Raw genomic sequence first — 12,604 nt, 5'->3', positions numbered from 1 at the left:
GCCTGCTCGAGGTCTTCATGACTCGCCATTCTGTTCAACTATCATGGGTTCCACAGTTGGCTCTACTCTCAGGGAGGCAAGTGTTGGCTGCGCTGAGAATGCCTCTTCCGCCTCGATCTTCTGCTTTTTGAGCGGTGACTGAGACAACTCCCCATCAGTGGCAGTTGCAGGAACCTTGGTAGACTCCTCGGCTCTTGTCTTCTTGGCCCGCCCCGGTCGGCCTCGAGCCGCAACTTTCCCTTCTGCAGGTAGAACCCTGGTGGCCACAAAAATGTAGCCTTCCGCGCCACCTTTGCTGGTCATCAGCGGATGCGTCCGACCTGGTAAGACCTGCCATTGTCTGACTCGGGCTGTCTGGACAGTTGGGGCCAGTAACAGGGTTGGATCAACCGGGAAGTCTTCTGAGGGCACTCGTCTTTCTTCTTGGGGGGTGTTGATGAAAGCCGTTTTCCTAGCGGTAGAGTAGAGATCCGCCAATTCTACCAAGGGTTCGACGTTGGGGGAGTAGACCACCACTTGACTTCCACCAGCAAGCAAGGGGACTAGGGGTCGTAATATTGAGACGGAGTCCGTATAGCTTGCAACGATTAGTCCATCGAATCCCCCAGCTCTGGTCTCGTCGACAACTGTCTTGACCCGCTCCCACCGGCGTCTCTTTCGAAAATATGCACTTCTGCGATTTGATTTCGCTTTCGCCAGTTCTTCTGGTGGGATTATTTCTGGCTCTTGATACGTTATATCGGACTCAGGTTCCAGCAGTTGGAGCCAGGAGAGACTTTTCAGACTCGTGTACAGTGGATGTGAGGGAGTGGGATTGTTAGCATCGAAGTTGAAATAGCGTAGTAAGCCCAGGTTAGGCTGTTGATTGGCATGGACCATGGTGATGGAATTCGAAGGCGCACTCATGAGGGACTGCCGGTAATGTCGCCGTCTGTCTTTATGTGGTAGCACAGCCTCGGGCTGCTCGGGCTGTTCGTCTGCATCCTCCTCCCTTGTTTTGCTGACGCCTTCTTCGAGGTCTTTCTGGTGAAGAATGCCCATCCGTTCTGCGACAGCTGCAACTATCAATCCTCCAGTGTCATCCACGACGAGATACCGAGAAGACGGCTCGTTCGGAGGAGACAGATAGTCATGGCCACTGGCGTGAATATTAGCCCAGCATCCGACCAGCGCCACTGCTTCATTCCTCATTTCCATGATTCTGGCAAACTCGCGATCCGACATCATCCAGTCGACCAATATCGAAACATCGAGCGGCAATACTGAAAAGCGTTTCAAGTACTTTTTGTGTTTCCGTAACGTATACTTTGCGAGGGAGAAAGCGGTCTTCTGATCAAGAGTGGAATGGGATTGCATGATCTTTTCGATTAGGGCCTTGCCACTGCCTAGATCGTCTTGTTTCAATGCCTCGATCTCAGCCATCGTCAGCTTCTGGTTCGTAGGGTCGTCATGGGTGTTGACGTTGGATTTTGGAGTAGATCTGGCTCCGGAGTCTTCCAGGTCTGTCTGAGGAGTAGCGGCATCTTCAGTCTCTGCTTGCTCGACAAGGGCAAGCGCATGCAACTCTGCGGCCGAGACTATTCTGAGCTCTCTTCCATCCTGAACCTCAGAACGATCCAGGAGCTCGAATGTCAGATTGTACGGGCGACCAATGATTTGGTTGGTGCGAAAAGAACCATATTTGCCCAGGTTGATTTGTCTTTTGACGGAGTCAGCGACAACTCTCAAAGCCGTGGGGCTGATATCTGTTTGCTCACAGATTTGTGCGAGAGAGACCTACGAGTTTGGGATGATTTGTTCGACTCGGATACTCTCAGAGGGTAGTCGAAGAGCCACAAATTGAAAGGGCTGGATAGTTGCGAAAGCCATTTTAGGCTGGACAGAATCCGGGTCTGAAGGTCGTCTTAGTGTGTTATTGAACCCAGTAATAGGGAGAATCCATTTCAACTCTGTTTATGAGTAGAACTGTAAGTTTGGAGTCTTTGCATCTGAAAAGAATTCATACTATAGATCCAGTTTTTCGCATGTTCGTGTTGGCAAAAATGTCTGTCTATACCTGCATTTGGATGAATTCATACTCCGCGGTATCATGACTTCACCACAGCTATGGTCCGCCGTAGTCAAAACTTCAAGTGCAGTGTGCTTCACGCGACGCGCAGGCTACGACACTGCATGGATCAGTATACATTCCTAACCAGCAATTGCTCAATCCATTCGAATAAAAAGTCAAGGCCCTTGCGCCTGTCAATCCCGCTCTCGTTATTGCCCTGGATTCAGGGCCGCCACATGATCATCGGACCTGTACCTCGTGACCACCTGAGCCAGTCAAAGCGCAATCCCCGAGCGCCAAACAAGAACAATGACTGGCAAACGGCCGTGACGTCACAAATAAACTGCCGTTCATGGTAGTAAGGCTGCAACCATAGGCAACTAGTACCTGTAGTACTAGCAATAGGTCAGAGACATTGCAGGCATAGTACTATTGCAACCAAGGTATTCAAGGAGACACAGCGTGATTGAATGCGTCTCGAGTGACGCAGACTGTGCCGCCCAACAAGAAAGGACATATATCAGTTGCGCCACACCCAGTTTCACAAACGACGAGATTCCTCTTCTTCTATCCTCCCAGCCGCAAAGCCCCCAATACACTTACCAAACTTGCATTCTTGATATCAACAAATACCAACCATCCAACATGTCGGACCTTGCTAAAGGCGTCGGCAACCTGTTCGCCTCGGTTGTGGAAATCATCAAAGGAATCTTCACCACCATTCTCCATCTCTTCGAGGGCGCCGTGAATACGGTTATTGGCCTCTTCAAGAGTGTCTTCAACCTGGCCGAGGGCGTGGTCGGCTTCATCATCGGTAAGTCCTCGACCTGCGGAATTGCTGTATTGGGGATCCTCACTGACATCGAGCAGGCAACATCTTCATTCTGGGAACGTTGTGCGCAGTCTACTTCGGATATGTCCTGTATCAGCAACGCCAGGGGAAACAGCCCGCACCCATTTCCAGGGTTGCGGCGAAGAAGACGAGTTAGGTCTGCTGCATGGTCGAAACATTGCACCCAAACCGGAAGGAGAGAAAATGCCACTGAGCTGGAAGTGAGCTGCAGAAGTCATACGTGACACACTTCTGCGCAAAGACAACGAGAACGGCATTATTAGGGGAAATGGCAACGTGAGGATCGATTCTGGAGAATAGTGAATACAGTCCACCTTTCCCGAATCATTCTTCTTGTTCGGTCATCTTTTGAGAATGCGCTGCGTTCTGCAACAGTAGTCCCGACGTCGACATGTCAAGAGAATATACCCAACAATGTAAACGTAGTACGTAGTACTAGTACGTAGTTTGTCTGAAGACACGAAACTGCCTCGGATCTGCCAAGAAGAAGATGCCGAGGTCTGCGCGCGTGAACGGCGTCGACGGCGAGAGCCCCGCGGCCCCTAAACCCGGGCACGGCGTTGATGGCAGTCCTTAGGCTGCACCTAGCGGTCGATGACCCTGATGAATCGCTGTTGACCTTTCAGATGTGATTCTGACACGATCACCACCAGAACTAACAGCTGCTGTCCTCCGAAATCACCCAACTGACGACCGTCGACATTCCCCTGGCACATGCGTCAATTTCGGCAACATACAAGAGTGGGCACTCATTACTGACGACACTTCCCTTCTTAACTTCCTTCTCCTCTTCCTTCTTCTCCAGACTCCGAATCATCTCCCCGCGGTTGAATACATCACCACCCTCAGCGCACCCAACAGCGCCTGCAATCCCGCGTCTTCACGTTCACCATGTCGCAAATCAAGGATATTGCACCAGCTCCTACCGAGGGCGATTTGGACAAGCAGTCCTCCTCCGGTCCTGTGAACATCATCCCTTCACGCGATGCCACGCCCGCTACCTCCGCAGCGCAGCAGGGCGACAACATCGCCCATGCCTTGGCCGGCGCAGGCGGTGGTCTGCTCTCCATGACGCTTACATACCCCCTGATCACCCTTTCTACACGCGCTCAAGTCGAATCCAAGCGCGCCGACACGTCCACCTTGGCTGCTGCGAAACATATAATCAATCGGGAAGGCATCAGTGGCCTTTATGCCGGTCTGGACAGCGCCCTGTTCGGCATCTCCATCACCAATTTTGTCTACTATTACTGGTACGAGTGGACCAGGGCTTTCTTCGAGAGAGCAGCCCTGAAAGCCGGTCGGGCCAGCAAGAAACTCACCACCATTGAGAGCATGATTGCCGGCGCAATTGCAGGATCCGCCACCGTGCTTCTCACCAATCCTATCTGGGTCATCAACACCAGAATGACCGCTCGCAAAGGTGATGCCAAGACCGAGGAACTGTCCGGCGACGAGAACAAGGAAGCCAAGAAGCCGAGCACCATTCGCACCTTGCTGAAGCTCCTCAAGGAGGAGGGTCCGACCTCACTTTTCGCAGGGGTCATCCCGGCCTTGGTCCTGGTCATCAACCCGATCCTGCAATACACCATTTATGAACAGTTGAAAAACGCCTTGGAGAAGAGGAAGAAAGTCGGTCCTCGTGATGCGTTCTATCTCGGTGCCATTGGAAAGTTGCTCGCCACGAGCATCACATATCCATATCTTACCGTCAAGTCAAGGGCCCATGTCGCGACCAAAGATGCCCCGGTGGAAGGGATGTGGAAGAGTCTGAACAAGATCGTCAAAGAAGAGGGCTGGGGTGGTCTCTACAAAGGTAAGCCTGATTCCATCCCTGGACTGCCAGAGAGAATCTAACATATGACTTCAGGTATCGGACCCAAAGTCAGCCAAAGTGTGATGACCGCGGCATTCCTCTTCGCCTTCAAGGATGTCTTGTACGACATGACCATCGCAGCGCGCAGGCGAGCAAGAGCTGTTAAGGCTTGAGACTGGAGCTATAATTTTCTCGGCCCAGTTGTCGGCACCACGAGAATGGCCGTGTAGCAAAGGGGGCATCGAAGATCAAGAACTTGGTCCCCCTCAGGGACTGGACAGCCTCTTGTCGAAATACTAAGTTGTACCTTGCCCATGGCCGGGTTACAGGGGCACGAGGATTGACCTTACCAACGTAGAAGTCGGAGATGCAAGTCATGGGGAAGGAAAAGTTGACAATTTGACATTAACGGGTTTGAAAATCTTGCAGAAAGTGCAAGTCGACTTTGAAGATCACGGTGCACACGTGGGTTCTATGATTTGAATTGGTTATATTGAGATTTGTACTAGGTAGTAGGTAAAGTGCTTGAAGGAAGCATGTGTCGATTGATACCTCAGTCGCGACACCACAGGCTAGTACACAAGCCCAATATCTATACACGTACACTGTTTGCGGACAGCATTTAGTTCTGATACAGCAACCTTACACGACCCATCAATACCTATCAGACAAGTCATCCGAATTGTCTGTATCCTTGCTTTATGAGAATGGTAGAATTCCCGTTCCAGGACGAGGGAATTATACAAGTTATACTTTATGCTATGGATGGTGCCGTTGTGCCATTTTGTTTGCGATCTCCCACAGCTCTATCAGCCGGCCGAGTAAGAAGTTTGCTGTGCAAGCAACGGTTCATCCTTCCCAAGACTTTGATGCGCTATCCGTACATGTGCAATCGCAACAGATCAGAAACCATAAGACTCGCTTTTGGGAAGTTTCATGCCCTTGTCATACAGCCACTTGTAATTGAGCCCCGGCGCGACCTGAGGGCTCCTAGTGCCCGGTGTCGGCGAACTCGGCTCCAGGCTTTCCCGTCTCGGTCTCTCGCGCAAGCTCTGCGATCGAGCCAGGCCGGATCCGGTGCTGGCGCCCAAAGACGACCGTGCAGTAACACCGAAGTCGGCGTCAGAGATCTGCGATGCTTGGTTGACGGCTTTGTGAAAGAGTGGGCTTGCTGCTGGAGAAGGCGAAAAGGGCGAACCAGATGCCGTCCGACGGACGGATTGCGAAGGCGTAGTCGAGAATGCCACCGCGTGGCGAGAGGGCGAGAGCGTCGAGGATGAATAGCTGGCCGAAATACTGCGTCGATCACCAGAAGGATTGTTCTGGACGCTGCTGGGAGTGCCGGAAAAGGAGCCAGAAGACCGTCGGTAGCGCGGAGGTGTGATGTAGCTCCCAGCTGACCCTGCCGAGCCCGGCGTCGGTGGCAGGCCCAGAAGTGAGCGTTGCGACGGCGTCAATGGGATATCGCTGATCTCATCCTTTTTGGCAATATACGGTATCGCTGGCCGGAGGAGTAGAACTAGGTTGGCGCAAAGAACGGCGCGGATCAGCAGGAGGGCGGTAGAAGATAGTTGCGAGGCGTCGCTGACGCCACTCGATTTCAGAAGTGGTGTGATGCTGTCCACGAAGTCAGTTTGAAGAGAAATGAATGCGTCGTGACGGAAAGCATACCTGCTGTAATAGGCGTCGCTGAACATGAAGGAAAAGAGCAATACCGCTGCATTCGTCAATGCCCCTTTGATGTTTGTTTCTGTAAGCGCAGAAGAGGAGCTCCGCGCCAGAATCTCCGTAGTCCGGGGGTGTCTGAATCTTCCTGGTGAAGGGGAATATGTGGAGGGTGGTAGGGTCTTGGTTGGTGTCGATTTCGAGGGCGTCAATCCGAGATCGTGCGCTTTGTTGGAGAGATAGTGGGTGGTCGTGGCGATTTCGTGCGTGACCAGGTTCCGCGCCGATTGGAGAGCGGAGGAATCATGTTTAGATCCCATCGAGGACGGGACCAGCGACGTTGCGGTTGTGGACATGGCGCGAGGTGTAACAAACTGTGGCCGGGTACTTCAGTGATGGTTTCGAATGCACGCTTGGAATGGTGGACTTACCCTGGGACTGTCGAGAATCCTACTTACCTGTTTTCGCGCGGAGTGAACTAGATGTTAATGGGCATGTCCTTCACTTCTCCCCATGGCTGTGAAGGAGTACCTGAGGTATTGCTCAGGCAGATAGACTAATGAATGGCGCAGGAAGGATGCGGCAACAAGGCTTCCGGTTGTTGACATTCAATGGCTGCAACCGGGCCTTGGCGTGGCAGCCTTGTCACTACAGCCTCGTCACTACAGTTTTGTCGACACAGCCTTGTCACTGCAGCCTTGTGCCTCATGTATCGAAGTCATCGTACGATTCTCCTCTAAGCTAGCTTTTCTTCTTCACCATTCGTCATGGTCTGTCTCAATAGGCTTGTATGAAGACAGTCTATACAAAACTATCTGATGGAGTCACGATCACTATCTCTTTGGCGCTCTGGACACCCCCGTCAGTCATCGAGCCCGAGCCAGCAGTCGCTTGCAGAGGACCGTCTTCTCGTGGTCGACTATTTGAACACGAATCATCTGGACTCTGGCACTTCGTCCGCTACCAAGTGCCATTCTATCGACGCTGCCAGAACTAGAGCCATAGAACTCTTTGGCAACATCACATCGGCTGTTGTGTACTCATGTTTTGCATGTCATCAAACGCTTGTCAGCCTCAAACAGCCGATCGCTCAAACAAGGCAATTGGTAGGTACCATCACTTGCTCATGGAAAGCACACACTGCGGCTATATAAATATCTCTTCCTCTGCCTGCTTCTTTCTGCCCGAGATCGCAAAAGAACAACATCAGCCACAACATCAGCCCTAGCTCTCAGGCCTGCGCAGACGACCCAGCAAACCCGCGACTCGACAGCCTTCCCAATCATCGTATTAAATATACTGCCTTTGGAGCCCAGGAAGAAGCCGCTCGCAAGAATGTCCAGCGCCCCTCCAAAAACTCCCGTCAATAGTCCGCCTCCGAGTCCGCCTTACTCAAAGAATTGAGGCTCATGTAGTGAGTGGGAATCTGTCCATGACCTGCTTCATTCCTAACATTCGAACAGCAGGACATCCTAGAACGACAGATTCGATCGCAGATGAAGAGTCCCCCGATTTCACGGTTGTCCAGATCAACAGGCGTCATCACCGCCGACGGAAATTTGCCTGCGGAGATGGAAGCTCGACGGATGCGGTAGTCTAGGGAAGCTCCTGAATGGCGTGATTTGGAGGCTGCTCTGCCGAGGTTCGACTGTACTGTGCAGACTTACCAGATGGTCCAACGGGCGCATACAAGACATAACGATCTGTTGAAGGAGGTAAATGCTGTAAAAGAATTCTCACAGAGATAGCAAAACCTTCGAACCCTTCGAATCATGTCAATTATGAAGGTTTGATGATATGCCGATGAGGTTTCAGAAACATCTTCATGTTCATCCACGCCTGTTCATCGACTGTAGAGTTGTTGCCATGCACCGTTAAAGGTCAAGAATGCTCCCAATATTTTGCGAGTTCGTTGTTGTTTCTCGACTTGTTCCGGTAAAGCGGCGGCAAACGGGAAACACACCAATCATGCTGAACTGGGGAGGGAAACCTCAGCCTTGTTATTTGCTGTGTGCTGTGTGCTGAATTGGCACGGAGTGAATGAAAACGATCCGGTTCGGGGCCACCCATGCAACACGATACAGGCCCAGGAGACCATGCCACCTCTGCCCGCCTCGCCGATAAACTCCTGGAGTCCGCGTGTGATTTGCTATTTCCAGACCTACCATCACAACAACGAATATATTTCACTTTTACCGCTAATAACCAACCCGTCCGGTGTCACACATGTCATCCTCGCCGCTATCCATGTGAACTGGGAGCCCAACAATCTAACACTAAACGACGACCCTCCCCACCATGAGAAGTACACTCAGCTCTGGGACGAAGTCGTCGTGCTGCAGGATTCCGGAATCAAGGTGATGGGCATGCTCGGCGGCGCAGCACGCGGCAGTTTCGCCAGGCTGGACTACAGCGAATCACGGACTGATGTGCCTTTTGCAAGATTCGAGGCTTACTATATCCCCTTGCGAGATATGATCCGCAAGTACGGACTCGACGGACTGGACCTGGACATCGAGGAGGAAATGTCTCTACCGGGAGTCATTCATTTGATTGACCGGTTGAAAACCGACTTTGGCCCTGACTTCATCATCACGCTTGCACCAGTCGCTACGGCGCTTATGGCAGGTCGCCCTCACTTGTCAGGCTTCGACCATCGCATGCTCGAGGCTGCCAGGGGAAGCAGTATCGCGTGGTACAATGCGCAGTTCTACAATGGCTGGGGCGGATTGCACAACACTGACGCGTACGACGAGGTCATGCGAAATGGCTGGCCGGCGGAGAAGGTCGTCGCCGGTATGTTGACCAACCCAAAGCATGGCGGGAGTGGATATGTCCCGCTGGAGTTGTCAGCAGCAGTCCTGAGCTTGTTGACGGAGCGCTACCCTAATTTTGGCGGAGTCATGGGGTGGGAGTATTGGGACGCTCTTCCACAGGAGCACGATTGTTGGATGTGGGCTTACTGCATGGGTTTGTGCATGGGTATGAAGAAACTGAGGGATACTGCCGTTATGATGCGTATGGGCAGAAGTATCGGAGGCATGGACTTGAATCGGTGACAAAAGAGCTGGCCCCTACGGCAGAAGAGGTTGGACCTTTCTGGAGATCACAAACTCGCCCATACAGTCATGCTCGTGGTCTCGACTAGTGGAAGGGCACCCTGCGATGTATGTCAATAGTGATTGGGAGACCGAAAAGCATTCACAGCTGAGAGCAGAACCTATAGGGACAAGGCTGGGGAGAAATAATGTTTCTGTCTGACTGGAGAATGCTGCAGGTGCCAACACTAACATTAGTGCAAACGTGCCCCAAGGTTTCGTCAGACTCAGTAATACAACCCCTGAGGCCCAATCCAGCCAACTGCACTGCGTCATACTCGTGGAATCGAAGCGAGCCACTTGAAGCCGGTTGAACAACATTTGATTTCTTGATTTCTGCGCTGTAATTTGTACACCGGGCCGGAATGTAAGGTACTTGTGCTCGCTGCTGGGCCGGCGAGTAGTTATCTTCTTCTTTCCAACCTCCCTGATGCCGTCCACGCCTGAAATCATTGCAGGCGCAAGCTCGTCGCTGGTCCGGGTCTGCGCCTACATCTTTCTCCGATGGGTATGCATTGTTTACTACAGCAGTCTTGTGAAATGCTGACCGTTGCCTCAGATTCCCGGCCACCACTTCCCTCCTACAATTATCACGGCCCTGGCTCTGTATCTAGCCTGCGTCTTTGGTAAATCGGAGGCGTTCGGCACGACCAGACCATCGTTACACGAGACGTTCCCGAAGCTCTTTCCGCACCGCGAGAATGGTACCACGCAACAGGAGGAAGCAGGGAGCCCAGAAGACCACGATGAACCAGCTTTGTACGAGGATGAGAAGTCATTCTTCAAAACATTTCTTTTTGGAGTACCAGACTGGAGAAAAGCACGATGGAGTTATATTACCATTGGCGTAAATGTGCTTCTGGCATTGCTCACGTTGGACATGGTGTTCCGCGGACCTCTCTTGTACCCAGCTCGAGATCTAAGCTTCACCCGCGTGGGATATGTGGGCTCGAACTCTGCCAAAGTTCTCGTCCGGGAGCCAGATCCGGCACAGCTACCGATGTACGTCTATCTATCACCGGCGGATAAAACCAACTGGGAGACCACCGACACCATCTACTACCTTGGACCGGATACCGACTACACCTACTCCATCACATTCGACGGTCTCCAACCGTCCAAGAAGTATATATACTCCTTGTCCAACGACAAGTCTGGCACCTTCACCACTGCAGCGTCCCCACAGTCCAGGGCAGCAGGGAGCTTGACTTTTGTCACATCCTCTTGCATCAAGGCAAACTTCCCCTACAAGCCTTGGTCTCATGCTCTAGCAATTCATGGCTTTGAACATCTTTCGAGGACCCTGCAATGCCTCCCATCTCCTGCTTCATTTATGATGTTTCTGGGCGACTTTATATACATCGATGTTCCTCTGCGCCTGTCATCCTCTCTCCAGCATTATAGGTCCGAATACCGCCGGGTTTATGCCTCTCCTTCATGGTCGCTACCGGGTCTGGACACTCTCCCCTGGATCCATACCCTGGACGACCATGAAATTGCCAACGACTGGTCTGGCGGGAATGATACGGATCCTTTCCCGGCAGCCTCAGACCCCTTCCTCCACTACCACGTTTCGGTGAATCCTCCAGTCCCGCCAGGCGCTCCAACAGGTCCAGAGACGAATACAACATACTTCCAATTCTCGAACGGTCCAGCATCCTTTTTCATGCTTGACACGAGAAGATACCGTACTGCTCCTGAACCCGTGGCATCCTCAATGTCGAAACCACTCTACGGATCATCAGCCGAACCCTCAAAACCTCCATCTCGAGGGCCGAACCACACAATGCTTGGTTCTGCGCAGTTGGCCTCTCTCCTCAAATTCCTTTCAACGCCCGAACCTCCACACATCCATTGGAAGATCATCGCGTCATCCGTTCCATTTACGAAGAACTGGCGATTCGGCACATCAGACACATGGGGCGGCTTTCTGCAAGAGCGTGCTGAGATTCTGACCGCCATGCACGTAGCCGAACGCGATCTCGGGGTCCGCGTCATCGTCCTCTCCGGTGACCGACACGAGTTCGCAGCCATCCGATACCCTCCTCCCATCGTCGATCTAGCGGCACTGATTCCCCTGGCTCAGACCCAGAAGGACACCGCGAAAGAGACACAGCTGTCGAGCATCGTATACGACCGTACTCCGCAGGCAGGGCCGCACGAGTTCTCGGTCGGCCCGCTCAGCATGTTCTACCTCCCCCTGCGTACCTTCAAGCAGGTAGATGAGGAAGACGTTGCGATCAAATATTTGCCCGACGGGAATAGCAAGGTCGGGGTAGTCGAGATCCAGAATCTCGCGGGAGAAGTCCAGCGCAGTCTGCTCAAGTACTCACTGTACATCGACGGTTCTTTGGCGTGGGAGTACACCCTCACTAGTCCCTCAATCGGATCTCTACGAAAAGGTAAATCCTGGGGTAGTGGTGAAAGGTGGCTGTGGAGTTGAAGGCAACATGCGCTTTTGGATAATGACAAATACAAAAGGGAAACTGGCTTGTATCTAATTTTCTGATGGCAAACAGACGGCTCTACTAATAGGAGTTGTGCCAATGCAACGAACGGAAAAGGACACGAGCACGAGCATAAGCACGAGTATGCGCGTGCGCATTTGGAGTTTAATTGAAGTTGTATTTCATTGATTGCATTCAAAACCTCATACCGAGCGCCTAGTCCATCATCTTACTGTAAACTTTCATTGCCCGTTGATCGTTCAACGCCATAAAAAGGTCTTATCCAGTCCCGACCCCTTTATATCAATCAGTCCGGGTCAAAAGCGACAATAACCGAGGACATCCCTGTGCAGCAGGTGAGTAAGGACTGCGAGTATATCCGCTGGTCGCGAGCCAGAGCTTTCATTTTTAACAAGAATCGTGCATCAGAGTGCAAGCGGCTGTGAACCGCAGTGTCACTGCGTCATGTGTAGCGCTCGAGTTCGGGCCCGAGCCTAGAGCCCACGAGCCTCTCTGTTTGGAAGATGGAACTGTGCAAAACACAGGCAGTGCCCCTGACTCTCCATAAGGAAGGGTCGTCTGCTACATCTATTCCATGGCGCCAGCTTGCTGAGCATAGCCTGAGACAGATGGTTGCGGACGGAGTCGTGCGTGCAAGAGTAGTCCGTTCGCTTT

At 52.3% G+C, this 12,604-nt stretch overlaps 6 protein-coding genes across 6 annotated transcripts; 4 read left to right on the top strand and 2 right to left on the bottom strand.

Annotated features, from left to right (window-relative positions):
• Positions 1-15: 15 nt before the first annotated feature.
• A1O1_02383 (tRNA (adenine-N(1)-)-methyltransferase non-catalytic subunit) lies at positions 16-1,869 on the bottom strand (the record flags this gene model as incomplete). The annotated part of the gene is made up of 2 exons (XM_007723294.1): positions 16-1,699; positions 1,781-1,869. The coding sequence occupies 2 exons, from the start codon at positions 1,867-1,869 to the stop codon at positions 16-18; spliced, it is 1,773 nt and encodes a 590-aa protein (XP_007721484.1).
• An 826-nt stretch (positions 1,870-2,695) lies between these two features.
• Positions 2,696-3,039, top strand: A1O1_02382 (uncharacterized protein; the record flags this gene model as incomplete). The annotated part of the gene is made up of 2 exons (XM_007723293.1): positions 2,696-2,864; positions 2,921-3,039. The coding sequence occupies 2 exons, from the start codon at positions 2,696-2,698 to the stop codon at positions 3,037-3,039; spliced, it is 288 nt and encodes a 95-aa protein (XP_007721483.1).
• A 755-nt stretch (positions 3,040-3,794) lies between these two features.
• On the top strand, positions 3,795-4,892 carry A1O1_02381 (uncharacterized protein; the record flags this gene model as incomplete). The annotated part of the gene is made up of 2 exons (XM_007723292.1): positions 3,795-4,719; positions 4,774-4,892. The coding sequence occupies 2 exons, from the start codon at positions 3,795-3,797 to the stop codon at positions 4,890-4,892; spliced, it is 1,044 nt and encodes a 347-aa protein (XP_007721482.1).
• A 729-nt stretch (positions 4,893-5,621) lies between these two features.
• On the bottom strand, positions 5,622-6,740 carry A1O1_02380 (uncharacterized protein; the record flags this gene model as incomplete). The annotated part of the gene is made up of 2 exons (XM_007723291.1): positions 5,622-6,336; positions 6,391-6,740. The coding sequence occupies 2 exons, from the start codon at positions 6,738-6,740 to the stop codon at positions 5,622-5,624; spliced, it is 1,065 nt and encodes a 354-aa protein (XP_007721481.1).
• Positions 6,741-8,480: 1,740 nt separating this feature from the next.
• On the top strand, positions 8,481-9,443 carry A1O1_02379 (chitinase; the record flags this gene model as incomplete). Its single annotated transcript, XM_007723290.1, has 1 exon — positions 8,481-9,443. One exon carries the CDS (start codon positions 8,481-8,483, stop codon positions 9,441-9,443), a length of 963 nt encoding a protein of 320 aa, XP_007721480.1.
• Positions 9,444-9,912: 469 nt separating this feature from the next.
• Positions 9,913-11,925, top strand: A1O1_02378 (uncharacterized protein; the record flags this gene model as incomplete). The annotated part of the gene is made up of 2 exons (XM_007723289.1): positions 9,913-9,990; positions 10,042-11,925. The coding sequence occupies 2 exons, from the start codon at positions 9,913-9,915 to the stop codon at positions 11,923-11,925; spliced, it is 1,962 nt and encodes a 653-aa protein (XP_007721479.1).
• Positions 11,926-12,604: the final 679 nt, after the last annotated feature.

The sequence above is a fragment of the Capronia coronata genome (genome assembly GCF_000585585.1).
Source record: "Capronia coronata CBS 617.96 chromosome Unknown acBCG-supercont1.2, whole genome shotgun sequence".
Taxonomy (NCBI): Eukaryota; Fungi; Ascomycota; class Eurotiomycetes; order Chaetothyriales; family Herpotrichiellaceae; genus Capronia; species Capronia coronata.
Note: the sequence above shows the minus strand (reverse complement) of the source record. Positions and strands in the feature narration are given on the sequence as shown.